The sequence below is a fragment of the Strigops habroptila genome, chromosome 10 (genome assembly GCF_004027225.2).
Source record: "Strigops habroptila isolate Jane chromosome 10, bStrHab1.2.pri, whole genome shotgun sequence".
NCBI lineage: Eukaryota > Metazoa > Chordata > Aves > Psittaciformes > Psittacidae > Strigops > Strigops habroptila.
The window spans coordinates 1,019,523-1,046,262 of NC_046359.1; the positions used below are offsets into that span (position 1 = coordinate 1,019,523).

The 26,740-nt window shown below is 43.3% G+C and overlaps 2 protein-coding genes across 3 annotated transcripts in view; both read right to left on the reverse strand.

Annotated features, from left to right (window-relative positions):
* PLAGL1 (PLAG1 like zinc finger 1) overlaps positions 1-12,148 on the reverse strand; it is a 49,738-nt gene extending 37,590 nt beyond the window's left edge. The window contains exon 1 of the mRNA XM_030499875.1: positions 12,049-12,148. The gene's annotated coding sequence lies outside the window, so the exon portion shown is untranslated. The remainder of the gene's footprint in view (positions 1-12,048) is intronic.
* Positions 12,149-15,544: 3,396 nt separating this feature from the next.
* Positions 15,545-26,740, reverse strand: RSPH3 (radial spoke head 3). 2 transcript variants are annotated; one of them, XM_030500035.1, is made up of 9 exons: positions 26,522-26,740; positions 26,155-26,242; positions 25,292-25,433; positions 23,800-23,942; positions 23,060-23,263; positions 21,852-22,014; positions 20,710-20,796; positions 17,570-17,908; positions 15,545-15,824 (listed from the first exon to the last, which is right to left on the reverse strand). In XM_030500035.1, the coding sequence occupies exons 1-8, from the start codon at positions 26,641-26,643 to the stop codon at positions 17,607-17,609; spliced, it is 1,251 nt and encodes a 416-aa protein (XP_030355895.1). In that variant the 5' UTR covers positions 26,644-26,740; the 3' UTR covers positions 15,545-15,824; positions 17,570-17,606. The 2 variants fall into 2 exon arrangements, with proteins under 2 accessions (XP_030355895.1, XP_030355896.1); XM_030500036.1 differs by lacking the exon at positions 15,545-15,824 and having other exon boundaries at positions 16,885-17,908; positions 26,522-26,704.

Here is a 26,740-nt window from a genome sequence, read left to right on the forward strand (position 1 = left end):
TACATGCAACATCCCATTTACAAAGGACTATGCAGACTATGCAGACTGTGGGTGGATAAAAGTCATGCACTCAAGATTGTTTTCTCTAATGTGTTTACTAAGAATATTTTGTATACCTTCATGATATTGTGTGTGTATACACACACAAAAATACTATACAAATACATAAACTAGTCCTACTCCTGAAAGAAACTTTATAACTATATACACATCTCTACAGATTACAAGGTTGCTCTTAGCAAGCAACCAAGCGCACTGTCAGTTTCCAGTGACTTCAAGAGGTCAGGTAATAAGACATCCTATTGATTTTGATAATTTTTGTATCAATTTGATATCATTTTGCGGAAGCTATACTGAGTGTTAAATTTGAATACATAAAGTTCTGCCTTATCATTCCCTGCATCAAATGATCAATATTCTAACCTGGTTACAACCACCTCAACATGTAGCATCATTAAATATGGTCCACATATGCACTTACTGTGTCCAAGTCTATTTTCAGTTTAAAGCAAAACCCCATTATTCATTAAAAGTAAATCCATTTTATATCCCATGTCCCCAGAACAGAAACACAAAGACCAACAAATCCCGCTCTTTGTTTCTAAGCTAGTTTTTCTTGTTCTGAAATATGGTGCTGTCTCTCATCATAATTTTCCTAGCCTTGTATCACTTGATCTATTTTGGTTAGAAAAAGACCCATAGCAGACAAGGCATCAAGCACAACTCTTTGCCCATATCAGTGCCCTGATAACAGATGAGATGCCATTAAATAGTATTTTTTAAAAGAGATAGTAACAAAACGGAGACAAATGCCTAGTGAATGATACCAAATGGCATCTCATGCCAGCCTGCCTTACTGAGGGCTGCTCTTGTTTGGCTTTGCAAAGCACTGAGCATTTGACTGCGATCCAACAAAGCATTTTTGCATTTCCCATGTCTTTCCACCACTGACTTGCAGAGAACTATTTGTGCACATGAAAACAAACCTGCACTTCATATTTTGCTGGGTCAGGATCAAGGCACCAATCATCTTTCTGGATCCTTGTTTTATTATGCGAATTATTTGAAATAAGCTAACAAAAAAAAAACAAAACAAAACAAAAAAAAAAAAGGTCTTGAAAGTGTGAGTTTTAAAAAGCCTCAAGACCCAGGAACATTCCTAAAATAATTTGCATTCCACAGCAGGAGGCAAAACCATTTCCATTTCAATGAGCCTGTGAAGAGGACTCTGGTCTACTTGCAGCAACTCAGGACTGAACCCCGGCACAAAACACACACCGAACTCACTTGTACAAGGTCACGTGAAAAGGCACTTTTTCTGTTCTCCCTCAATACCTTGGCTAAACTCTTTTCATCACTTCATGCTTGCATCCCAACACTCATTTCAGGAAGGGCACTGCTATTCCTCTCTGCCGGACAGGCTGGTGGCAGAGAGATTTCCTTTCCCCTCCTTGCATCCTCCTCAGGCAGCCTTCCCCAAAGAGTCAACAAGTCTCCTGCAGCTTCAGAAGAGGTTTTACGAAAACCTTGGCTTGAACACTCTCTCCTTTCATAAGCTTGCTGCAAATAAAACGCATTAGGAGCCGCCAGCTTTCCAAACGCGGTGAGCAAAACCCACAGCGGAGACAGACGGACTGACGAGTTCCCACACGGTGCAACAGCTGCTCCTGAGAGCAGAGAGGGGGATATATATTTAGCCAGTGCTTCAGCAATGTCAGTGGATTTCAGGAAATCATAAAAACAGATTTGTCATCTGGAAGCCAGCACCTTGCCTCACACATCTTGCTTAGCTTATGGTAATCTAAACCTCCCAGCCTCAGATATCACAAGCTTTGCACATACCTACAACGTCATCCAGATGTGTCCTACAGCACTATTGCAATAACGTAATGCAGTGTGTAATTTTGCTGCTAGATTATGTGAACATTAATATTCAAATTATTTTGTCAAATTTCACTCTCAGAGTCTTGCTCTAGCTCTTTAGCAGCTCTAAATTTCAATGCTGTGACATGACCACTTCATTCAGAAACTTGTAAAACTGAGAGAGTTTTACTTGTAAAACTATTCTGGGCTGAGAATATTGGTATTTTTATGGGTATTTTGCATGCAACATGTGATCTGAATGGTGGTTTCAACATGTTTAGCAGCTTTGTCTCTTTAGCTGCTTCATAAAAAATGGATGTCTCTAGACATAAAGGATGTATTAAAGCATAATTAATGCTCTTCCATAGTATGCCCCACTGTTTGGTAACAGCATCTTCGCTAGTAAACATGTTTTCTCTCCTCTATCCACTCCTAAAGGCCTCAGAGAATTGCTTGAGCCATCTGAAGGCAATGATAATACTAATACATCCTCAAAACTCAAACTAAAGCATAAGCAAAGAGGTTTCACTGGGAACTTAATAATTGAGGCAGAGACAACAGTAGCCGATTTGTTCAATTGAATGCCATAAGCGTTGTACTGGGTAACAGCTGCCTGTCACATCCCTCAATCTGTTTGCTGCAACCTGCACACTCAGATTTTCTGCCAACAGCAGCTGGATTTGCCAACAGCAAACTCAGCAGCAAAACCACCCACATCCTTTCACTCCTGTTCACACATGGGAACGGGACTGGCTGGAGTGAAAAACGCAATCCATCACTTCATATGGCACAGATGAAAGGGGCAGTTATTAAAGCTAATTTACAAGAACAGAGCCATCACATTAAATCTTCAGGGACTAATTCTGTTGGAATTAAACTGTAATTTGAGGAGTGATTTCTTATTGCTTTTTCTTAAAGGATGTGTTAGTTTCAGGGGTTATATTTTCATAGTAGTGGTTAGAACGCCTATGGTGCACAACTCTAAAAATACCCAAATCCCCCAAATACTGCATATAGGCTTGTTTAATGAAAGCTACATATGTTCCCAAATATTACTTAGCTGTTCCCTTAATTGTTCCTTCCATTATTTAGCCAAATGATGATTCAAAAAATCTGCAAGTTGTGGCTCACAGGTTATTGTTGAATAAATGTAGATGCAGATTCAATACAATGAATCACCATTCATATTGAGCACAATAATCTGTTTCTCAGATAAAGGAGAGAGAAAAAGTTGCTCCCCACTGTCAACTAAAGAGCACTTGAACCTCTTGTTCTCCCACACTGACAGCTTGTAACACAATAGTTATAACTGGACTCCTGCCTTTCTGAGGGCTGGATTGGAATCCTTCTCCGTAATTGTATAGCATACAAACCTTCTTGGGATCCTGTGACATTTCTTGCACGTTACTCAAGTAAGACACCAAAAAAAACATGGCATTACATGCAGAGTGTTTGTGCTTATTGAATATTTCATTCCTCACAGCAATGCGGTTCTAACCTTTTCCCCAGCAAAACTGAAACTTGAATAAATTAAAGGAGACTGGCTCTTCTCTACACAAGCTTCTTTTTTCAGTGTAGGAGAATATGAAAGTAATTACAGAATCAGAATAACAAGGCTGATGCTGAAGAGCCCTGTAGAGAACAGTAAAGGAAGAGTTCAGCCACACTGAGTGAAAAACCACAGAATGAAAAAACCTACTTAAAAATAAGTGACCACTAACTCCCATTAAATTAAATTAGGAACTTGAAATCTGGCACACCATGGATTAATGAATGCGAAGTGCAGGCAGATATAAAACATACTTCATATTTCAGCGGTTTGGCATTTTGATTACAGTCACTTGTCTGTATGCCATGTATGCCATTTTTCACAGACAGTCTTGGAATCTGTCTAACCTCTTCTCGGGCTCTGGTAAGAGAGGCAAAGACAAATTCTTCATTTAAAAGTTATCCTGATATAGAAAAGCTTGTTACAATAATGTAGAAAAAAAAATCCTGCGATCTCTAACCTTTCATTAAAAGTTCACCAGGAGGTCATTTGTCCTTATTTCTTTATACAGTTGCATGACCTCTTCAACTCCAACCTTGACATCTGAAACATCCATTCAGTGAGTTAATGAAAAATAACCCCAAACAACTCAGATGTTTGACATTCGCACCCCAAGTTACCAGAAGGTCATTTTAGTAATTTATAAAACTAACATGAACATATTCTGTCAGATGTTTATGTGGGATGTGAGATCTGCAAGTAGAAGAACTTAGGGCTATCTAGAAGTGTCCACTATCCAATACTAAGATGGTTTTAGTCAACAAACTACTGAAGTGAGTATACTGAAGTGTATTTTACTTTTTGCACTATGACATTCCAGTTTCCAACATCTACTGCAACAATAATAGAAAACCAACAGATTTCTAATAAATGGTCACTGATGACTTCCCAACCAGATTCACATTGGGAGTATAGCTCAAGAGCCAGAGCTCTGCTGGGACAAACTGAAGGCAAAGGTCACATTCTCCTGTTTTAAGTTGTCCTGTAAGCTCCATGGATTCAACTTCTGAAGAATATCTTGTCAAAACAAATGAAATTAAAATTACAATTTAATGCAATTCAAGATTCTGGGACCCAAATATATTATTAGAAGCAAGACAGCAACTGCGGCACCTAAGTAGATGTGTGACATTTCTTGCTATCAGGTTGTAATTTAATTTTTTAAATTATAATTTTATAATTTTTAAAAAAATTATTAGTATAATTATAAAATTATTTTTCTAAATTAGATTAATAATCAGTGCAAATCACTGACCATAAAGACAATTCAGAGACTTATATAGTACAAAAATTAGTAAAGTTTACAAGAAAAAAACTAACATTTTAAAGTAATAAATCCTGCTAATATTTTTACAGATTGAAAGTCATTAATTCTACATTGTCTTCAACTATTTTGTGAACTGGTTTACTGATTTGGTACAAAATATTTAAAATAACCTTATTTTTATACTCTGGTTTCCATTAGTTTAATAAGTCTATACTAACTTTTGTAATGTCCTATTTTAAAATTAAAATATTGATATTTTTAATGCTGATAAAAGTGGTACGAAAAACTCAGCAATAAAGCGACAATTTTTTTTAAAGCACTGAGACCCACAACTCTTTCTCAACTAAGTGCTTTTGATGATCTCTAACATCCCCTTACACATTCTAACTCAGTATTTCATCTTCGTAAATGGGTGCTGAGACCAAAGTGTTCAGAGATTATGGCTTCGATGTTGACAAATCACTGGAACCATACAAATGACTTACGGGGGGAGGGAAAATCACTGAGTCTTTTCTTTTAGAATAAGATAAAGAGGGAAAACCAATTTACTCTCCCACTTATCCTTGGTTTGTTTTCTTCTTTGTCAATACCTGTTTTGATCAAAGCAGCCTCTCTTCCCTTTATTCAATAAATGCTTGAAAACTAAGATACATTTTTATTAAGCAAAAACCTCCACATACCATAGCAGATTCAGTGAAAAAATCTGTATAGCAAATTCATACATTAAGAGGGGAGATGATTCCATCTATCACTCACACTAAGAGTATTTTAGAGAGAAGAACAGCATGTAAATGTGCACAGGTCAAGTAAAGACGATTTCTAAGCGTGAAAATTATTCCTGTCAGTGGCAGCTGTTATGCGAGAAGTAATAAGGTCCAGAAGCCTTGCTGGGCACGACCAGTGATAAGAATATCATTACGATCCATCTGCAACCTCCAAAAGACCTAAAATGCCTCTGCAATCTTTTGTTCTAAGCATAAGTAGAAATCCAAAGCAACAGGTTTCTAAACCAGGACATTGCAAGTGCTGTCACAGCAGTAAGAAACTTCCCACAAACAGCCCCCTCCCAACAGGTTCATGGAAGGGAAAGCTGAGAATACTTTTCAGAATTACAGAATTTAAAGGTCACAGATTTTAGAGTAAACGTGTGCTTGCTTTGTCTGTTTATTTACTTGTTTTGTGGGGAAAGGAGTGTTAGGTTTGTAAAAACAACTGAGTCATGAACAAGTCAAAGTATTTCCAGCAAACTTATTTTTGTCTGAATCCTCTAACTGAAACCAAATCATTTTGCAGAAATTTATCAGTTTCACCAGCTTTTCAGTGAATCAGTGCTACAGGCTGTGTTGTACTTCACCGAAATCGTTGGTTTCATCCCCCTTCATTTGGGTATAACAGCTTCCCCACCAACTGTGGAAATCCTCACTTAACATGATTTTTCCTATTTTCATTGCCACTACCACTGAGGACCAACCACTGAGCGATCCCATTCCAGTGCTTGGCACCATCAGAATGAAGGACTATTTGGCTGCCAGGTTTACAAGAAGCAAATGATGCATCCACTTGGGGATACCTCGTGCTAATTTCTCTTCCACCGAAAGAGGGAGGAGTAGATTTATCACAGTGCATTTGGATTCATTCTGGCTAGCAGTCCCTGTGTTTTCTTGGATGAGCCCTGAGAATACAAAAAGGTAGTGTTTCAACAGGTAAACCACCTGATTTCAGCAGGCAAATCACCTGCTGCTGTTTCACTGTGAGAGGCATTAAGTCACTTGTTTAATTAATATGGGTGACTGCTGAGATCTCTAAGTGCAGTTGAAGCAGAAAAGGGTTACATTACTTTTTCTTAGCTTGTCTTAAACACTTAAAAAGGGTTTAATGCCTTCTACTTAGTGATGCAGATGAGCAATGACTCTCACCAAGACACAATAAAAAAATCTAAAGCCAGAAAGCATCCTGGACCACGTATGTAGAGGCTCTTTGCTGTCTAAAACATTAGAAAGGTTGCCTCTCTGCAGAGAAAGCTGAGCTGGTTGCTAAGACAAAATGAAAATTGAATTAAAATAGAACTTGTTATGCTGACACAAAAATATCTGGAATTTTTGTACTGTTCTTCCACCTAAGACTTTCTCTTTTCTTCAATTTCCTCAATCCAACTTCAGTTATGTTTTTAGTAACTTCTTTCCTTTAGCTAATACTTTCTGGTATTTCAGTATCTTTCCTTTGCCTTTTGCTTACCGCCTCTTTCCAGATCTTTGTTCAGCATCGCTGCTTCCCTTCCATTAATACTCCCCTTGGTTCTCTGCACACTGCATTTGTGGGTATGACTGGAGACAATTCCACCTGACAAAGAAGGAGCATCCATCTCTCCGGGGACAGAACAAACTTTGAACTAGCTTAGCCATGTATTTAACATGTGCTTTACTGGTCCTTCCACTGTTTATTATTGCAGGACAATATAACGAATAGACACCTGGTATCTTCTTTTGGCATCAATCTGTCAAGGCACTGGCAAAACAGAACTTTAATGTGTTATAAATCACTTGTTTATTGCTCAGCCTTGCAGCACTTTTAATTGTCATCTCAAAAAAGCTGCACTGATTCTAATGTTATTTATTTCTGTACCAGGACAAATCAATGCTGTTGATCACATTATACAGCTGCAGTGATTGAAATAACATTCTAGGCGAAGTAAACCAAAAAAATTGCCGTGACAGTTTATGGCCAAAAAAGCACGTGGAACCCTTGCTGCTGCAGTTCTCTCTGACAGATACACGTGAAGCTCTTGCAGAAGATATCCTTGCTTTTCCTCAGGAGTCCCTCAACAGCATCCATAGCAACAGGAACCTGGAAACAAGAGACCAAGTGGAGGAGCAAAATATATTGCTCACTGCACTACATTTGCATGCTATCGTACATGCTAGCACAGGTTAAATACTGATACTCTATTATTTTCCTAAGTGCAATTCTATTACATGCCCTGAAGAAGAGCAAAGCAATCTGCACTAACTTTGTAACCTGTGCCACGGTACAAGGCTTATAACAAATGCCAAATGCCGTGCCCTGTCTTTGTCTGCTCCAGCTACCAGACAGCAGCACCTAAGTTAAGGATAACAAGAAGAAACGCACACAGTTTTTTTGCACAGCTACTTTTTCAGGCTCTTCACTGATACAGACAAGTAGTGTCCATTTATATTTCTCTAGTGTCTTGAAGGATTTATTAGCAAATCAAAGAGCCAAATCTTTCTATACTTGAAACTTGAGGCTTTCCAGGGGAAAAAATAACAAGGATGTTAAGTTACCAACCCAGCATGACGGAGCTAACTTTAAACCCTTTTATGACCCACCATAATTTTTTTGCATTTTATTTCCACTGCAGTTTTTCAGGGGTTTAAGCAAGCAGATACACAGTGTCAATGTGTTCAGGGATGCCCTTTGAAAAATCATGGAAACAAAACAGGAGCAAACATTGGAAGGTAATCACTGTCATCAAGTTGTCTCTCCAACTCATTAGAACTATGAATCAATGCCTTATAACACAATCTCTGTTGCTTCCTCATTTCAGCTTGGAATTACGAATAGTTAATGCTATTTGGAAAGCTTAAAATTTGCTATTTCAAGTTGTTTGTGAAACAGCCTCTCCTAAAATAGTGCTCTAGGTGCAGGAAGGAGAGAGATAAAAGCAGATCTGCTCTGTCCTCCAAGAGAGAATTAGTTTACAAAAGGCATTCTTGATTCTGATTTAGGACTGCAACTCACCATTTTACAGAAGATCAATCAATGCAAGCAAAAAAGGTAGGAAAAAAGAGGAAATATGAAAATCATATGGACAAAGACCACTGGAAAGAATTGTCACTTGTAGATCACAATGTCAGAGACGTCTGGAACCCACAATACTCTTTCACTGCAAATTCTGAACAGCACATATCCAGAAGAATGCATGGAAGAAAGAGGTAAGACATTAAAAAGCAAAGGTAGGAGAAAAATTTTTTTATTTGATTATCCTCAGGACAGTGTCTGGAATTAAATCTTATGGGCAACTTTCAAGATTTTCCCCTACAGAATTCAAGCAGACTGACCTTCTTTCTGTCCTAACTCTTGTTATTTCCTGCTAGTTATCATAAAATAGCAGTATCCTTGGCATCATTTAAAGAGATTTCCTACTTCTTTCCACACACGCAAGGAAAGAACAAACAGGTTCTTCTGGGTTTAATAACAATTACATGATGTGGCCGGTTGTACAGTGGCACGTGCTTAAGTAGAAGTGTGTGACTGCTGTTCCCTTGGTGTTTGGAGCAGTCTCGTTTGCTTCATGCTTATCTTTGAAAGCAGGAACATCTTAAAATAAAAACTCAGCGGAGCCAGTAGGGAAGTAGTTGGCAATGTGTACTTTAAATATGCTCTGGTCTGCAAACATCTTGTGAGCTAGATTGTTCGTATTGAAGAGGACTATTTAAGTTTGTAAAGTTCGGTGTAATGTTGAGCGCTCAACATTAAAACTTGTATCCAACATATTAAACTTATATCAAACACCAGCACAGATTGTCTTAAGTAGAGTGTGTGTATTCACTTATGGGCAAGATGGGGATTGATGTTTTGGGGTTTTAATCATCAGGCAAGAAGGGGTTTGAGGGAAAGGAACAGTGGTTCAGGTCCTAGCCCTTGCAACGCATTGTAGAATAAACGTGTCTCAGCAGTCAGGGGGATAATTATCCTATGCTGTTTCCTTTCCACAGAGCCCTGGCAGAAGGGCAGGCAGGGAGAGAAGACATGCGTGTGCTCGCAGAGCTTCACAACAAGGACATTCTCACTGCAGAGCAGATTATGGAATTGAAAGGAAATAAAAGTCATTGTCAGTGAGAGCATTAATCTGTGATCTGCTGGCACAAGATCGTCCACAAAATGAATGCAAAACAAGTATCAGGTTAAAAGAAAGTCTACCTACAAGCAATGCACTCAAAATGGTTTAACTCTTCATTTTTATCTTAAATTTTAAATTTTAAATTTTAAATCAACCTGAAGATGCCAATCTAAGACTGCAACCTGGTTAAACTTGGAGAACTAACTACATGATTCAATGGCCCCTTCTGCCTTTAAGAAATAATTATTTACTTTCTTGTGTTTCCGTGCTTTCTTGTATTGAACTCTCCCACTACTGTTCTCACTCTGATGTGCAGGTCCAGAGAAACTGGTACAATCCTTCTGATCTTATTTCTAGCTTTTATTCCCACTCATCCCATCTTTTGCCTCTTACACACATAATCCTATTATTGATTTGCAGCACCTGCATGATCAGAACGATCAGGTCCTGTTTAAATGTCACCTTGAGAGCACTCAACAATTCAAAACATGGTGGTGATCAGCCTATTAGCAGTTACACCACTCCAGGATCTATAGCCGCTACCATTAGGCTTGCAAATGAGATTTTGACTGCTTTGACTGACAACGCAGGGCAAGTAAGTGCACACTAATAGTGGAAAACATACTGCACATCCAGTGGCACCACAGCAACAAACACACACAGTATCAAGCAATAATCACGCAATTTGTCACTGATCCTGTCACTGTAGCCATACTTCTGTTCAGCAGAACTACCCGTGATCCACCCAGGGGCACCTGCCCTGCACACAATCCCACTTTGTGTTGCACAGTATGACTGCTCCCCATGCACAGAGGTAGAGCAGCACTTTGTGCACTGCTTCTCCAAACCAACAACTGGGACAGGAAGGGCCAGTGAAGTGAAATTCCCAATGACAGCATCTTTGTTTCTCCCCAGAAAATGGTGAGAGCACAACAGAGGAGCTGCACATGACGGGTCAGCGTAGTACCACAGACCTCACAAGAGAGGGAGAGGCTCTCATCTTGCAGGAGAAGTTGCCAAGTCAGGACTGCTCGACACTTTATGCTGCTGCATGAGATTAAATCTCTCAGACTTAAACAGCCAGATTTTCTGCTAAGCACTGTGACAACCAAGGATCAGGTTGCACGTGTTGATGTTAATTTAACAACTCAAATACCGAGAGATGTGAGTGCTCAGATTGGGAACCTCTTCCTCGTTCTGTCAGAGCTGGATTTGCTAATCTTCTGGCAATAATGTCAAGCACATCCTCTCCTACCACTTCTTGGAGAAGGAATGTGTGCACTATTTATATTTATTCATATACTATTTATATTTTTTCATGAAGACCCTCATCACGAATATGTATGTAGATATCTCACGTATGCAAAACCATAGCTTGGATTCTGTCCTATACAATCCTTTATAAATTAAAAATATCAGCTGAGATGGGAAGGTTACATTCAAACTCACGTTTTAAAGACATCTGCTACTTCGTGCTCTTCATCAACTACTTTAAATCTTCTATAAAAGCAGCCTTATTGGCCCTCCTTTGCAAGGAAGCACATACTTATGCTCAAGTCACACAGGGAAAGGAACAACCCTCAGAGAATAGTTTGGCTGTCTCATATTCACCTTTGTAGAAAAATGAACTGTTATTTGGCCATGAGACTCAGAATTTTAAGGGGGGTGGGAGGACACAACAACTGGAAGTTAAATTTTAAGAAAGTTATGTACTAAGAAAAAATAAAACATATAATATGGTAAATCCCTCTTCCCCACAAAAAAAGCCATGTCTCCCGTAGGAGTCAGTAACAACTCAAGACTTGACAGCAGTAAGCTGTCACCCTGCTGAAGAGGGATGAAAAACTGATGTACAGGGTGCTGCAGCCGCCTCTGTTGGATGGGATTTTGAGGGAGGCATCGCGACCCGTCCATGAGCGGCGGGCACACACTGGGACCAAACCTCCGGGGCCGCGACCCGCGTTTCGCACCGGAGAAGTGCCACCACGAAACGGGCATCAGGGCGCGGGCCGGTGCCCCAGCCCCGTGAGTGCCGAAGGGCTGCAGAGAGGCACGAACGGAATATGAGGAGATGTTCCCCCTCTTCATCCCCGCTCCTGAGGCCTTTCTGCTCCCGGCGGCGAGAGCGGCTGGGGCGGGCCCGAGCGCGTTAGCCCGTCCCGGGCTGTGGTGCGAGGCTCAGCGGCCGGACAAGGGAGAACCCGCGCAGCGGCTGGGGCTCGGGAAAAGTTGGGAGGTAGAAGTGTAAAGTAATAAACAAACAAACACAAGAGTGCCCTCCTGAAGGCGGACACATGTGGCGCAATTCGCTTCCCTGCGGCGGCGGGCGCCCCCCCTCCCCGGCCCGCCAGCCCCGGTGCTCTGCCGCCCGCCCGGCTCCGGCCTCCGCCCCTCACCGCCACGGCCGGCCCGCCCGGAGCGGCCCGACACCACTGCGGGGCGGCGGAGCGCCCCGGCCCGGCCCCGCACGCCTGCCCCGCTCACCTGCCGACCCGGCGCGTCCCCACTCACCTCATGGCCCAGCTCCGCGGGCACCGCCCGCTCCCCCAGCGCCGGGCCGGGGAGCGCAGCGGCGGCGGCAGCTCCTCCCGTCCCCGCGGCGGTGCCCGGCCCCGGGGAGACGCCTGGCGGCGGGGCGGCAGCGGGCGGGGCGGAGGAGGGCTGGGCCGAGGGGCGGGCAGCTGGCCGGGCCCCGTCCCCTCACCACCCCGCGGAGAGCCGTGTCGTGCCGTGGGGAGCCCGCAGGCCCTGCGGCTGGAGCCCGAGGGCTTGTTCTGTAACGGCGCCATGGGGAACTTGTTACAAGCCAAGTGTGAGCGCCCCGGCCTGCGGCTTTCCGGCCGCCGCCGCTGCTGCTGTGGCCGTGCGTTGTCGTCCGTACTCGTAAGGATCCGCACAACTCCCTCATCTGCGGTGGTAGTTAATTGCTTCCAAAAAGGCATCTCACGGCATTAAGAATTTCCTGCGCACTCCCCGATTTTACTTCATGACTGTGGGTCTTTGCTGCAGACTTGCACTCTGGCAGGGCGAGGGGCACAGGAAGGGAGAGCGTGCGTACCCCAGGCCAGCTGGTGTGCCAGCATGCGGCTCTTGTCCTGCCGCAGGCCATCCTTGTGGAGATGCCTCCAGCTTCTCCATAACCACCAATTCAGTGCTGGAAAACCACGATGAGATCCAGCTGAGCCTCCTCTTCCCAGGCTGAACACACCTTCAGTCTTGCTCCCTGTGGCAAGTTCTCCTCAGTTAACCATCTCTGTGGACCTCCAAGGGACCTCTCCAGTTTTCCAGCACCTCTTCTAAACTGAGAAAGACCACAGCTCGGTTCAGTCCTCCAGGTGTGGACCAACAAGTGCCAGACAGAGTGGGATTATGGCCTCCTGCTATCTGTTGATTCTGCTCCTGCTGGCACAGCCTGGACATGGTTTGCCTTCACGGCTGCAGGGATGTTGTTGTTCAGCTGTCAGGACCCCAGCACCCTGCTTCTGTTTCAGCAGCACTATGCCCCAGCCAGCCAAAGCCCGGCCTAACCTAGGACCCCGCTTTTAGAGAAGGTTGGACTAAATGACCAGGGATCCAGGGACCTCTTCCACCCTACGCAGACCTTCCAGTGATCACAGTGTGCTGTGGTTTTGGGAACTGTCGGTAACTTGAGTGTTATGTCAACTTTGTTTGAAACAAATGTATTTGATCAATTAATTACCATTAATTGATGGTGACGGTTGGCCTGCTGGTATTTACCCGTGGAATAATCTAGATGTACTCTGTAACCCATCATACTTGTGAGTATTTTCCAACATGATAATCATTAAAAAAAAAAAGTTATATTTAAAGTAGGTATAATTGAAGTTTCCCAAGCACGATTGAATCACCATTCCCATTAAGTCAAATTCCACTGTTAGGTCATTTTTAACAGTACGTGTGATCTCAGCAGTGGCCGCCAGATCCAGCTAGGATTCTGATAGGTAAAATAACCTTTCTGGGGCAGTTTCAAGCCCTACTGCACCAGCCATCTCTCTGCCAGACTTTTTGCCAGAAATCATGAACCCCACAGCAGTCAGAGGCATGGGATGTGCCACTGCTGCAGCTGCTGCAGTTCACTGTAAATTTATTAACCTAAGCTGCCAGTGGCAGTTTACTAATATTACTAACATTATTGTATGTTGCGAGCTAAGGCTTGGGCAATTTGAGAGCACCAAACATCTGTGGAGGGGCTGAAGAGGATTGAGGTGACCAAAGGCAGTTTGTAACTACGGTGATACTGCTAGGCTGCTGAAATGCACTCTAGGTCACATCCAGCTTCTGGTTTGTACCAGTAAGGACACCGTGGCAGTGAGAAACTACACTGAAGTAGTTCCACTATTTCACTAGGATAGGTGCCATCACACTGGTCTAAAGATGTCTCCTGCAGGAAGGCAGGACAGGAATCTCCATGTACAGCAACATCATGGGGCTGTTGCTGTACACTGCCGTTGTTAAATACAGCTTCTGTGGACTCCCAAGGTCTTAGCCGTTAAAGATAGGTAAGGTGAGGTTGATGTTTAACATGTGTATACAAGCAAGCACTTTCATAGGTGTATTCTTTTTATTCGTTCTCTCCACAGCTCTTCGAAACCTGCGATTTCTGCCAGCAGCAAACCAGCCAGGAATTTTACACTCACCAAAATGCTCCCACTCTGTCAGTGTGCAGTGGAGGAATGTGGAGAGTTTGGTTTGGTGCACCAACAGCAAGAGGATTCCCAAACTGAATCAGGGCCAGGCAGTAAGTCCCAGTGTCTTGCCCCCTTCTCAGGCGGGTATTGAAGTAAATATGGAGCTAAACCACGGAGCTGGTGGTTGGAGTAACGCTCTGGCTTTTTGCAGAGAAATCAATAGATGGAAACATACGGATACAGTCACGTTGTAACCAGCTGCTTTGGATAAAGCACACAAAGGTAGGAAGCCTCACCGCGCACACATGCTGTAGTTTGAGGCCTTTGCTGACAAGTACCCAGCCTGCGCCTGACTAGAAGGGGTACAGGCTCCACTCCTCCGTGCTACAGGTGGTCCTTTGGACACAGTTCAATGACAAAATGAACTTTGTGTCTGCTCTCTAATGGCTCTGGGAGAAAGCACCCAGAAGCCTACATCCTGGGTCCAGCACACAGCGTTACAAGTTGCTTATCATCTGCAGAGGTGGTTGAATATAGGCAGGGAAATGCATTTTTCCTCCAGCTTCATTCAAAGGACAGGCTGAAACACCTCTGCTGAACTTTTTGAAGTGGTTCAGCCCATGGCTGAGACATGGCATGAAAAACTCAGCAGCTGCAGTTAGAAAGCCCTGAAACCCACAATGCTCAGAGAGATTGTGGATGTCCCATCCCTGGAAGTGCACAAGAGGGCAGTCCAGCCGAGTGTCACTAGTGCAGGGTGTGCAACGTGCAATAGGCGGCTTCAGTGTCTGTACGTCTCTGCAGCCGGATCGCTGTGGTCTGTCCCGCCCTCTAGTGCCTGCAGCGACGGCTCCCTCGGTCCCCTCTCCGCTCCCCCGTTGCGCGCACCAGCAGGAGCCGCCGGGCCACCCTGGGTGCAGAGCTGGCCACCCCGCGGCCTCCCCTGCTGCCGCGGACACTGACCAGAGAACGGGGCTTTGGAGGGGAAAGCGTCGGGAGGGGTCCCTGCGGGGAGGTGGTGCTCACACTAGGGCTCCCTGGGGTGGGTCCCCCAGCCACCCTGCCAGCAGCAAGGCCTGTGCCGCACAGCCTGCCTGGCTGCTGGCATCACCCCAGACAGACAACAGCTACACCATTACCCCAAATCCCTCTGCTCCTCCTTACTGTTGCCCACGGTTTTCCGCTTCTCCCGTGACCGGCAGGATGGAAGGGGTCCCCTTCCCTGCTAACCTGCACTCATTGGGGGCTGAATTCAAGTACAGGGCCATTAATGGAAAACTGCTAGTGCAGCTTCATGGCTATATGGCCCCATAAAAACATAACTTGTTATAGCAACTCTACCACAAAATACCCAATGCTTGAGTTGTATCCATTCTAATGAAGTAAAAATGCGGGCCATACAATTAATTATTTTTTTATAATAATTTAAGAATACATGTTAGTGCCACAGCCTGTTTAAATAAAATAATTCAACACTTCAAGTAAATTTTCCAGCAATCAAGCACAAAGCAGGAGTGACAAAAGTGAAAATATTCCAGGTTCCTCTTGGAACATTCCAAACCCAAATATTCAAGTCGGCATTTGTTTGTATCTTTTCAGGAAGGATCCACAGCAGTCCTCTAGGTTAGGCTAAGTCTCCTGTTAATACACGACAAAACAATCATTCAGTAATGAGGAATCCTTAAACCTGACATACAGTGTTCCAAAAATGAGCTGTAACATTTACAACTGTCATAATCATGCCACAAAGGCTTTTCATTTCTTTAGATAAAATTAGCCTGATGTCAGTTACTTGATTTATATGAAGTCATGACAGAACTCTCCAACATCATGAGAAAAAAAGCAATGCAAAATCTGCGTCCTACTGAAACTGAGGTAAACTTCCCACTGACTTCAATGCCTAAACCAGTTTCATTTCAAGCCTTCAATTCTAGTCAGGTGCATAAAAATAAATTCTTCTTAGAAACTTACAGATAGATGTAGTGAGCACCAACTACCTTAATGCCATACACATAACACATTTTGCTGGATGCCTTGAGGAATCAATCATAAATGGAAAGAAACCCTGTTGAAATACTATCAACTTAGCAAACAGAGGAAGAGTTTACACGGGAATATTCCAGCTTTGAAAAGCACCCTTGGGTGTGTCGGTCTACAACCTGTACTATGCAACTCCAGACACTCAGTTTTAACATATTCATATCACATCAACCCCCTGAGTATTTGTTGGTGCTTACATTTCATTACTTCTGGTTTTCAGCTGCCTACAGAGAGAGGCCAACACCTGACACCTTCCAAGGGAACCTTTTCATGTAAGCAATAGCTGCCCTTGTTATCAGTGGATGTCCTAGCCCAGGATGGAGGGAAGGCAGGGTCTGCCTTTGAAACTACACGTATAAGTGATCCTGTAAAAAGTCTGAATGTCCCTTTTGAGAGTATGAGATGTGGAACAGGTCCTTGTCTCTTCAGGTGTCATGCCTGACATTCCACTCTCAGACTGGGATGTGGCCTGCTGGGTTAGCAAACATCTCTGACCTGCAGAGAAGAGGTAGCACACAGCAGCCTGGACAAGGCAGGACTTTTGCCACAGCCACAGCTATTATCAAGGAAACAGTGTTGCTGCAATGGAGCACAGATGTACTTTTACGAGGGGAAATGCTCCACTTGAGGAGTTGGCTTATGAACAGACAGATACACATGGCAGTGCAGGTGCATTTTGTCTGTCATGGATGATAGCATTGCAGTGAACCAGCAGGAAAGGATGATTAGAAAGAACACTGCGCATGTGGCTCCAGCCCCTCACCAATGCTCTGGGAGTCAGGAAGCTGAGGAGGATTTTGCACTGGCAGAAATCCCCAGTGGCAGACAACTCTGAACCTACAGAGCTTCAGGAACAGCAGCTTTCGCTCTATTACCTGCTGAGATTCCCATCCAAGTTTGTCAGGAAAGGAGATACTAACATGAGTGAAAAGAAATTTAAGTGCTGTAGTAGCTACTTTTCAAAATAGGGAAAGTATGGAAATTGTGTTCTGAGAACGTTATCAAAGCATTTGCAAAGGTAACTAGGATGCTTTCTATGTCCTCCTCATGACCTTCTGGCACAGGATGTGCGACAGCATTACTTTTCAACTGTAAATGTCCCAGTTTTTTGATGGATTGGATTGTGTAGAAGGGGATAGAATGTCACTGACATTTATTGCCCAGTAATCTCTCTCTGTTGATTCTTACAGTCTGAAATCAGCAATGTCAGCCTATGGAAAACTTGCCTTAATCCTCTACTGTTGCTTAGGTTCATCCTTCGTCATGGCTAGGGCACAATACTTGTAAACCAATAAGAATTCATTGCTTCTAAGATATTAATCTCCATTTACTTGATGACTTGCCTGCTTGTTACTCAGTTTCCAAGTCTTCTGTGCTTGCTTATTCCAATTCTAACTGGAAAGACATGCGTTGTGAAGACTGTTGCTCAGTAACAGGTTGGTCAGTCTCCTCTTTCTCTGTGACTGGTTGGTCAGCAGCATCAGTCTCACCAGCCATCTGGGGTTCTGCATCTCTTGGCTTGGGCTCATCTGGTGGGTGGGGCTCTTCTGTTGGCTGGGGCTCTTCTGCTGCCTGAGGCTCTTCTGGTGGCTGGGGCTCTTCAGCAGGTGCCTCTGGCTGATCAGACGGAGGTTGACGGCTAAATGCTTCTAAGCGGTTTTCAACAACTGTACGAATCAAAGCTGAAACAGAAAAAGACACCAACAAACATGGAGGGGAAAAAAACTATAATTTGAGATTATTATATATATTACCAACCTATAACTTCTTAAACAGGGGAAAAAAAGGAAATAACACTAAAAATGAAAGAATACTTGAATTAGAACAACCATCCCTGCTACTGTTGCAGCCAAGTGAGTGGTTTACACTGAAAGTGGTGATTTGAAAGGGTTCACCTGGATTGTTTTGTTCATTTCCTTATAGTTGTTCCCCTCTGCCAGAGCATGTCAGCCTGCCAGGAACAAGGACTGGCCAGGTTGTACACAGCATGATGGTTTTGGCAGTGAGAATTACTGGAACTGTGGGAGTCATCGAAAGATTTTCTCTTTCTGAAAAGCAGCTGTAAAACACCTATTCTTTATTGGCTTCACTGCCAAGGCTTTGTAAATTTCTCTAAACATCATACCTCTCTCAATGGGTACAACAACAAAAAAATCAACACTTACTTTGATATCTATAATTCTGAATATAAAAAATAGAGGCCAACAGTGAAAGAAGAGAGGTTTAACACAGAAAATAGGACAGGTACTAAAAGAGCTTCATTGTTGATTCAGGGGTTGACTTTAGCAAGTAAAAGAAGGAATAGTCATCTCTAAGATGACAAAACAACATAGCTGCCTTCCACTGAGGGTGCTTCCTTTGTAGTTCACAGCTCTTTTACTGGACAGTGACAAAATAAATCCTTTAAGTAGCAAAGTAGCTTCTTCATTCAATTGGGTTAAAATTGGATCCGTAGAGACTTTTCCTATGCCTTTGCTTAAGGGGGGAAAGAAGCCATGAACTATCTCAGCTGAGGATGTGTCTGCCTCTACAAAACTTGAAGAATGCAATTTATGATTCCTTTTGCAGAGGTGATGTTTGCTCAACAATGGGTGACTGGGTATAAGCCAGGAAATACAGAGGGTAAATAGCAAAACAGGGATGGCTGATATTACTTATTAGCCTGTTTCAGGTGCTCTGTATCTTAGTACTGGTGCAAGACCATGATATCTGGTTAAAAATTAAACAGAAAGATTTAACAGGAATATGATAGATATTCTCATCATTAGTGTATCCTGCAGCAACATTCTTCTTGGGATGTTTATTTAGTAGTTCCATACAATACTTCTTACTTAAAACAAGAGGAAATTCCCTCCCCACCAAAGAGCTACGTGAAGAAGTGATCCTTAAGTACCAGCATATACATCATAGGATAAAATATCTAACAGACCAGCTGTATTAAGCCAAATTATACCCTAACAACAGAAAATAAACCCAAAGGAAACAAACCCCAGAATCACAGCGTGAGGAAAACTATAGCAATGATGATGCAATTCAAGCATAAAAAGTGATTTGATCTAGGACCACCACGGTGGACACACATTCATCATAATGACGTGTTTCTACACAAGGCAGAGTTTAGATTGTTCGGGTGTTTCGACTGCAGCCTCTGAAGACTGATTAATAAAAGAACCTGAATACTAAGCTTGAGCTAGTCCAAAAGACGGATAATATTTTAATCTATTCAAAAGCAAGGACATGATTATTGACTGCTGAGGAGGTAAGCCATTGCTTTGGTGAAAAGTGCTAGTCACTTGACTTCTGTCAACCATGGCCTACAATTATCCTTCTCCTTTCACATAGGATGAACATGTTACTCCACAGCTGTCCTGGGTTCAGCTACAGCAGTCATTTTTCTCCTTCTTAGTAGCTGGTGCAGTGCTGTGGTTTTGACTTCCAGCCTGGGAACAATGCTGATAACACCGACGGTTTTAGTTGTTGCTAAGTAGTGTTTACTCCGGCCAAGGACTTTCTCAGTCTCATGCTCTGCCAGGGAGGAGGGGAAGCCGGGAGGAAGCAGAGACAGGACACCTGCCCCAAACTGGCCAAAGGGGTATTCCATACCACAGCACGTCATGCCCAGTATAGAAACTGGGGGGAGTTACCCCGAAGGCCCAGATCGCTGCTGGGGTTGGGCTGGGTATCGATCAGCGGGTGGTGAGCGATTGTATCCTCTCCCCTTGTTATTTCCCTTATCATTATTGTTATTGGTGGTAGCAGTAGTGGTTTTGTATCATACCTTAATTACTGGACTGCTCTTATCTCAATCCGTGGGAGCTACATTCTTTTGATTCTCCTCCCCATCCCTCTGGGAGCAGGGGGAGGAGGAAGAGGGGGAGTGAGCGAGCGGCTGTGTGGTTCCGAGTTACCGGCTGGGCTTAAACCACGACAGTTCTTTGTGGTGCCCTACATGGTGCCACAATAGCCCAGGGAGCTTACACAAACAAGTTAAGAGACTTTCATGGTATACACGTGGCTGTAGACGGGATGGGCTTTTCTGTTCCCACGGGCACAATCAGGCACACTAGAGAGATCAGCACAGCAGTGGTGGTTGTGTAACATGTGAGAAATAACAATTTTATAGTGAAGAATTGGTGTTCTTTAACCATTCTGCTCCTGCCAAATGTACTGTATCTCCCGGCATCAACACATCTCAAACAGTGTAAAGCCAGCAGAGAGGACAATGCAGATGCTTCTATTATTTAATCTGAGAATCAATTACCTAGATGTATGTAGTAGTAGGTTTCCAACATTAAAAATTTTTTTAATATAGTAAAAACCCCCCAACCAACCACTACACAAAAAGCCATGGGTACTTGCTAAAATGATACCTCCTACCTTAACCCACCATGACCTTGTAAACATAATACGTGTTTTCTCCCCAGTCAGAACAATCAAGAACATTAAGTAGCCCAGATTTACATTCTAGGCTTTGGTAACTTACAGTCAAGCATTATCCTTGCCAGAACCTTCCCCTCTAGTTCTTCTTCTACTTCTGTCATCAGCCATGGAAGGAATTCTGTCTCAATATCTGCAAGAATTTAGCAGGAAGAAAGAAAGAAAAATGTCTTGTAATTAAAGATGAGCAACAGGATCTTGGGGCTGTTTTTCATTTGCTACAACCAAGGGATGAACATCCTTGCCAAAAGACACTTGCTTTGCGAGAGCTAGAAGAAATCTCTCAGGTGTTGTTGCGTTTCTTATCTCCTGCCTCTCTTACACGTTGTTATGGACCCAGAGCAGGGTTCTCTGAGCTGTAGTGATTTTTAAAGAGGTCTGGCACCCTTGAAGGGCAAGCACAGATGAGATACACAGTAATGCTCTAGTGAGAGGAAAATAACTATCCTGAACAAGTCAGGAGAATAACATTTCCTGCCTTGGTCTCCAAAGACGTCTGGCTTCTGATCTGCTAAAAGCATTTGTTCCCTCTGACTAAAGAGCTCTTTTTTACCCATGTATTTATCAAATCGTGCTCTTTGTACGCCACGGTCCCAGAGCCTGTCCTGTTTGCAAAATACACTCAGTTTCTGCATTTACCCCATGACTCATTCTGGAGAGAGCGTAACCATTCCCACGCTGCGGTCTGTGCAGGGCCTGGGGAAGTGCGGTGCAGCAAGGTAGCCCACAAGAAATGTTGCTGATTCTAAAAGCTTGGAAGTGACTGATTTACAACTCCAAAATTATTTTCAGGGCCTAATTCTAACTTCTCCCTTGCTCTGATACTCATTAAAAAAGATTCAGTGACATATGGCTTGCTTTGCCTGTCCTATCAAAACACACTTACTTTAATTTGGATCTCTTTCTGCTCTACCAATCCTAACCACCCACTATTTCTCTCCAGTTCAAGAGCAGTCCTTCTCATTATCACACTGTCAGCTCCTGCTTATTCTTGACTATTGTACGGAAGACCAATAATGTTTGTGTTAAAAAATATGAATTTGGAAACTATCCGTTCAGCCACAAATGTAAATAAAGCCTTATGACATTATTCTAAATTACAGGACAATAAGCTATGTTTCATGGTGGGTTTGACCCTTACGATACTCAGTTCACATGTGAAAAAATAAAATAAAATGAAATACAAACCTCTTTCTATAGGGTCATAAAAAAATCCACCCTCACGAAGATTGTTGAAGACCGAGGGAATAAGATCAGCCAAGTAATGCTTAGCAAATGCCTGAGCTGCAATTTTCTCTGCAGTCTCTTTCTGTTTCTTCAGCATTTGCATGTGCTGGCGTCTGCGACGTTCCTGTCAAGGCAATATTGTGTGTAAAATTTTCAGGCCTTTAGCTGTTACTCCTTTGATCTTCTCCATGTGAAGAATGATCACTGTGTGAGTGTCATAAATAGCAAAGATAATTAGAAGTACAGATACTTATGGTCTCTACCTGGTATTTGAAGCCTCTAACTTTCACAAAACCTCATATGAAAGAGTGCTTGAAAGCAAGCTTATACTCCATTTCTGGAGTACTATAATCCACAGGGACTAGAGGGAAACATGTTCCTTTGGTAAACCTTTTCTGATTTTGTCAAGTTTGTAAAATAAGGGCCTTCCAGCTGGACAAATTAAACCCTTCTCTGATATTTTAGTATCCATCGATCTCATGACACTTTGCTTTATTATTGCAGATCAAGCTGATCACTGGCTTTGAAATGAGATGAAATTGGGTCAGGATTTCCTTAACTTTTCATTTTTCCAATGTTATATCCTATTTGATATAAGATTAAACTCATATTGGTCCAGGAAAGCATTAAAAAAAGCAATTATACAAGGCTGATGAATAGTAAGGAAGACTTGCCTTTTCTGTTTCCTACTATTTATTGTTATTCCTGTATTCCTATTTATTAGATAATACTAATACAGCTTAATACTTGGAGATCTTGAGAGGTATGTGTGCACATATAGTAGTGCATGTGTTGGGTGTGAAAGACTAGGAGGTGTCTCTCTTACTTTCAAGCACTCTGACACTTAGCAGTTATTATAATGGAAAGGCTTGAGTAACAGCTGCAGCAGGTACAGAATAAAATGCTGTTGGGTTTGGCCTCTTGATCAGGTGTCTGAGTCACTGGAGCATGGCTGCTCCAAATAAACACAATAGCATGATGCTGGTGCATGAGAACAAATAGCAGAGTGCAGCTGTATGGTACCAAAATGCTTTGAGGATTATCAAACTTGACAGTACCCTTTGGGGCACAACCAGCTTACTTCACAGCTTGTCTTTCAGTATTGGAAATGGTTTTCTCTCTTTTGACAAGCATTTAGACAGGCCTGTTCTGCTTTTAGGAAGTCCTACCTTCTCCTCCCTGTATCGCCTATCCTGCTCTTCCAAGCGCTGTACTTCAGCAAGCTCTGCGTTGCGCAGCTCTGCATAGGCACGCTGATGTGCCCACAGCTGGGCCAGCTCTTCCTCCTCCATGACTTCCAGCAAAGCTTGCTCAACCGTTTTCCCAATCAGCACTTCCAGGATCGGCTTGACTTCAATGTCAAAGTCAAACAACTGAGGATGGGAGTCAGGGAAACAGAGATAAATGTCCCTTGATCACAATCACTCGTAACACCTTGGCAAGGAGAAAAGGAGGATGAACAAAGCCCCTGTGCTGAAGGCAGGCTGAGAAATGCAGTGGGGGGCAGTGTCAGCTAAGGCAAGCAGCATGAATGCAGCTGGGGGCTAAGTGGGCTGGAGTGAGACACCACACACCCTACCACAGCCACTGTGGGGCTGCCAGGGAGAAGCAGAGCACTTAGCTGGACCCTCTTTCTGTGTTAACCCCTTCTCGGGCTGGACACATGCTATAGGGGAGAGCATTTCTCAACTCTAGTTCTTATCTGAAAGCAGCAGAACCAGTGCACATGGAGAAACCTTCCTTAATTGTGCGCTTAACCTCACAGCAGACTTCAGAGAGTTTTTCTGGGTTTTGGCATCATCTGTGAGGACAAGTTCCTTTCTGTTTCTGCCCTAATTTTGCAGCAGAAGTGTGTTTTGTGTGGGAGACATGTTTTGACAGCACTTACAGACCTGACTTTGCTCCATACCTCTCCTGCTAATTGTGTGGCCACATCTTTTCCCGTTTTGGCTGGTACGAAGAACGGACTTGGTGGTCTGTCCAAAAATGCATCTGTTTGACACTCTACATCAACTTCGATTACCCGATCGCTAATCTCTTCCAAATACAGTTCTAGAAACAAAAGTACAATGAACGCTGAAAGTTCTTTTTATTTTAACTCTCAACTATTTTTGATGACTCTACAGTGTGAATTATATCCAAAGAGTGCAATAAAATGACCTCTATGAAGTTAAAAAAAAAAAAAAAAGACAAAAAGACATCTCAACTTAAACTCTTGGCAGTAGGAGATGCCTAGAGCTTGGAGAGGGATCACAGGTCAGTAAGGGAGCATCTGAAGAGCAGCAAAAAGTACTTCCAGCCACTCCAGCCAATAAGCCACCTTCATGAGGGGCCCAGCTGAAATGTCTCTATGCCAATACACATAGCAGGAAGAGTTAGAGGAGTGCACACGCCTGAAGGGCCATGACCCCGTTGGTGTCGCTGATGATTCTATGAAAACATAGATCAGCCTGCTGCATAGGCCATCTGATGCCATCTTCTCTGTAATGTCAAGTGCACTTCTTGAAGGTGATTCCTAAAAGTACATTTCACTTAGTAGGTTTCAAAAGTCAGAGTCTAGACTATTTCAATCCACCTTGCAGAAACGTTCTTGGTAGAGTCAATGGGATAGGGCAGTTTCAAAAAAGGGTAATTATTGCCTATCTACTAGTCAGTGGGAAGGACATGAGACCAACTAGATAGCCTCCTTCTGCGCCCAACAGTATTTGAATAGTGAAAAGCCACTCTGTGCACTGGAGGTGGCGTAGAGGCTGAGCAGGGCTGGGCCAGAGGGAGTGTTCAGAAACCAAAGACCATGTCTGCTTAGCATGTAACACAGCTGTTTTCCCAGTTTGTCAGTCAGTCCAATCCAAAATGATTTTCAGAGGGCCCAGCAACACATTAAACTCACCTCATGATTACCCTACAGCCAAATTTTGTTTTTCTTACAAATATAACTGTTTTCCCACAAATAGGGCAGTTTCCTATTAAAAATTAGAATATGTCCCCCAATTTTTAATAGTAATCTTATTCTTACATCTGACTGCACTCTTAAGCAAATTAAAAACAAAAAAGCAAACAAGAAAACCCAACTCATTTTTAAGCATATACCGAGCTTCTCTGATGAAACTGGAAAAGGAAAGAATAAATAAAAATATCTTGACTAGTGTCCAAGAAAAGAACGTATGCTGAAAACTGAAAAACAGAACCTCTGGAAAAATGTCACTACTTAACCAAATAAGGGTGTTATAAGGGGTTATAATGGAAATTATTAGAGAAACTCCAATTCTATTATTCTACGATTCTAACCTTAACCCTATGTGATTCTACCAACTGTATCACCAATTTAGTAAGTGAATATAGAACAGCAAGTTTTTGTTTTCAGAGTAATTAAAAAAAAAGAAACAAAATCAGCCTTTTACCTGTCTGCACCTGAACGTGCTCTCTGCCTTCCACAGGCTCAGGTGCTTTGGGTCGCATTTGCTCTTTTGCACGCTTCCTAGCCAGTGCTCTTTTCCATGCTTCCTTTTGCCTTTGAATCTCAAAGGGAGTGGGTGGGGTACTCTGAGCAGGGATGAAGAAGATAAAAAGCCTCACAAAACAGAATACACTTTGTACTTTAAAATGATATTAATTTCTCTCTAGACAAAAAATAAAGTGGTGGTTTGATTTTAATGCTACAAATCTAACATTTCAGATTGACTTTTTTGGGTCCTGACCCTGAGTTTTCAGTTACCTTAAAGATTGTAGGGCATGAAACTAATAAGCTATGCTAGCTGCCTAGCATATCGATAACATCTCACACTAAGAGCAATTAGTTGTTATTTGGAAGTGGATATTGCACACAGAACTTTGCTTTGTGAGATAAAGTATATTAAAATATCATGTTCTTGCTGATAAGTGAGAGTTTCTAGGTAAAGCTTTAAGAAGGTCAAATGGACTTAAGTCCAGTTATCATATTATCAACAGAACTGTTTGCTAGACAAAAATTATAGGTTCTTTATTGCTGATGAAGCAAAAGAAACCCATATTAACTTTTAAATTCTGTAGCCCATTTATGGATTGAAATGAACATCAGCTCCAAACTTCTTAACAGAACATATGTGAAATTCACTCTATGAAACAGCTACTGAAAAACACAAAGTAGCTTTTAAAAATACAGACTGCTTTAAATTCTTATATGATCAAATTATCTATGTAGAAATATTCTCTGAAAATAAAGCATCACTAAAACTAGCTGTTACTTTTCAACAAAGCTGTAGCATGATCCGTATAAAAAACCTACCACAGGTACGACTTCAAGGGCGTAAGTGTTGCCGCGCACCACTCTCGGGTCGTACATCAGGTTGCTGTAACGAACAGGCTCCTTTCCTCTGCAACATCAAGCGCAGACAGCCGCGCTTACAGAGCGGCAACCGGTACGCCAATACCTCAGACAAGGTGCCGAGAGCACTCGGAAAGGCCAGACCCGTGCAAGCCCATCCCCAAGCTACGGGAAGAAGGACCTGCCGGCAGGGCGGCGGGCACGCCGCTCCCCCGGGAAGGCCGGCGAGGGAACTGGGCTGAGGGCGCGGAGGGCAGGAGCGGGCAGCGGAGCCCGTTCGGGGCGCGGAGGCCGCGGGGCTGCACGGCGCGGCCCGCCGGACACTCACGGCTCGGCGGCGTCCAGCGGCGGCCGGTACTTGGGGCGGGCGGGCAGGGTGCGCGGGAGGCTGCAGTAGCTGTAGAGGACGGCGGGGACCGCCGCCACCTCCGGGTCCCGGGGGCGCGGCATGGCGGGGGCGGCCGGGGCGCTCTGAGGGACCCGCAACAGCCGCGCGCACCGCGGCACCGTCTCCACGGCAACGCGCGGGCGGGGCGGGGCCAGGGCT

Coding starts and splice junctions, on each gene's coding strand:
- RSPH3 (XM_030500035.1), bottom strand. CDS start 26,643: ATGCCGCGCCCCCGGGACCCGGAGGTGGCGGCGGTCCCCGCCGTCCTC. Junction 23,943..25,291: donor GCACGTTCAGGTGCAGACAG/GTAAAAGGCTGA, acceptor TTTTGTTTCTAG/AACTGTATTTGGAAGAGATT. Junction 23,264..23,799: donor CCACACAATTAGCAGGAGAG/GTATGGAGCAAA, acceptor TCCCATCCTCAG/TTGTTTGACTTTGACATTGA.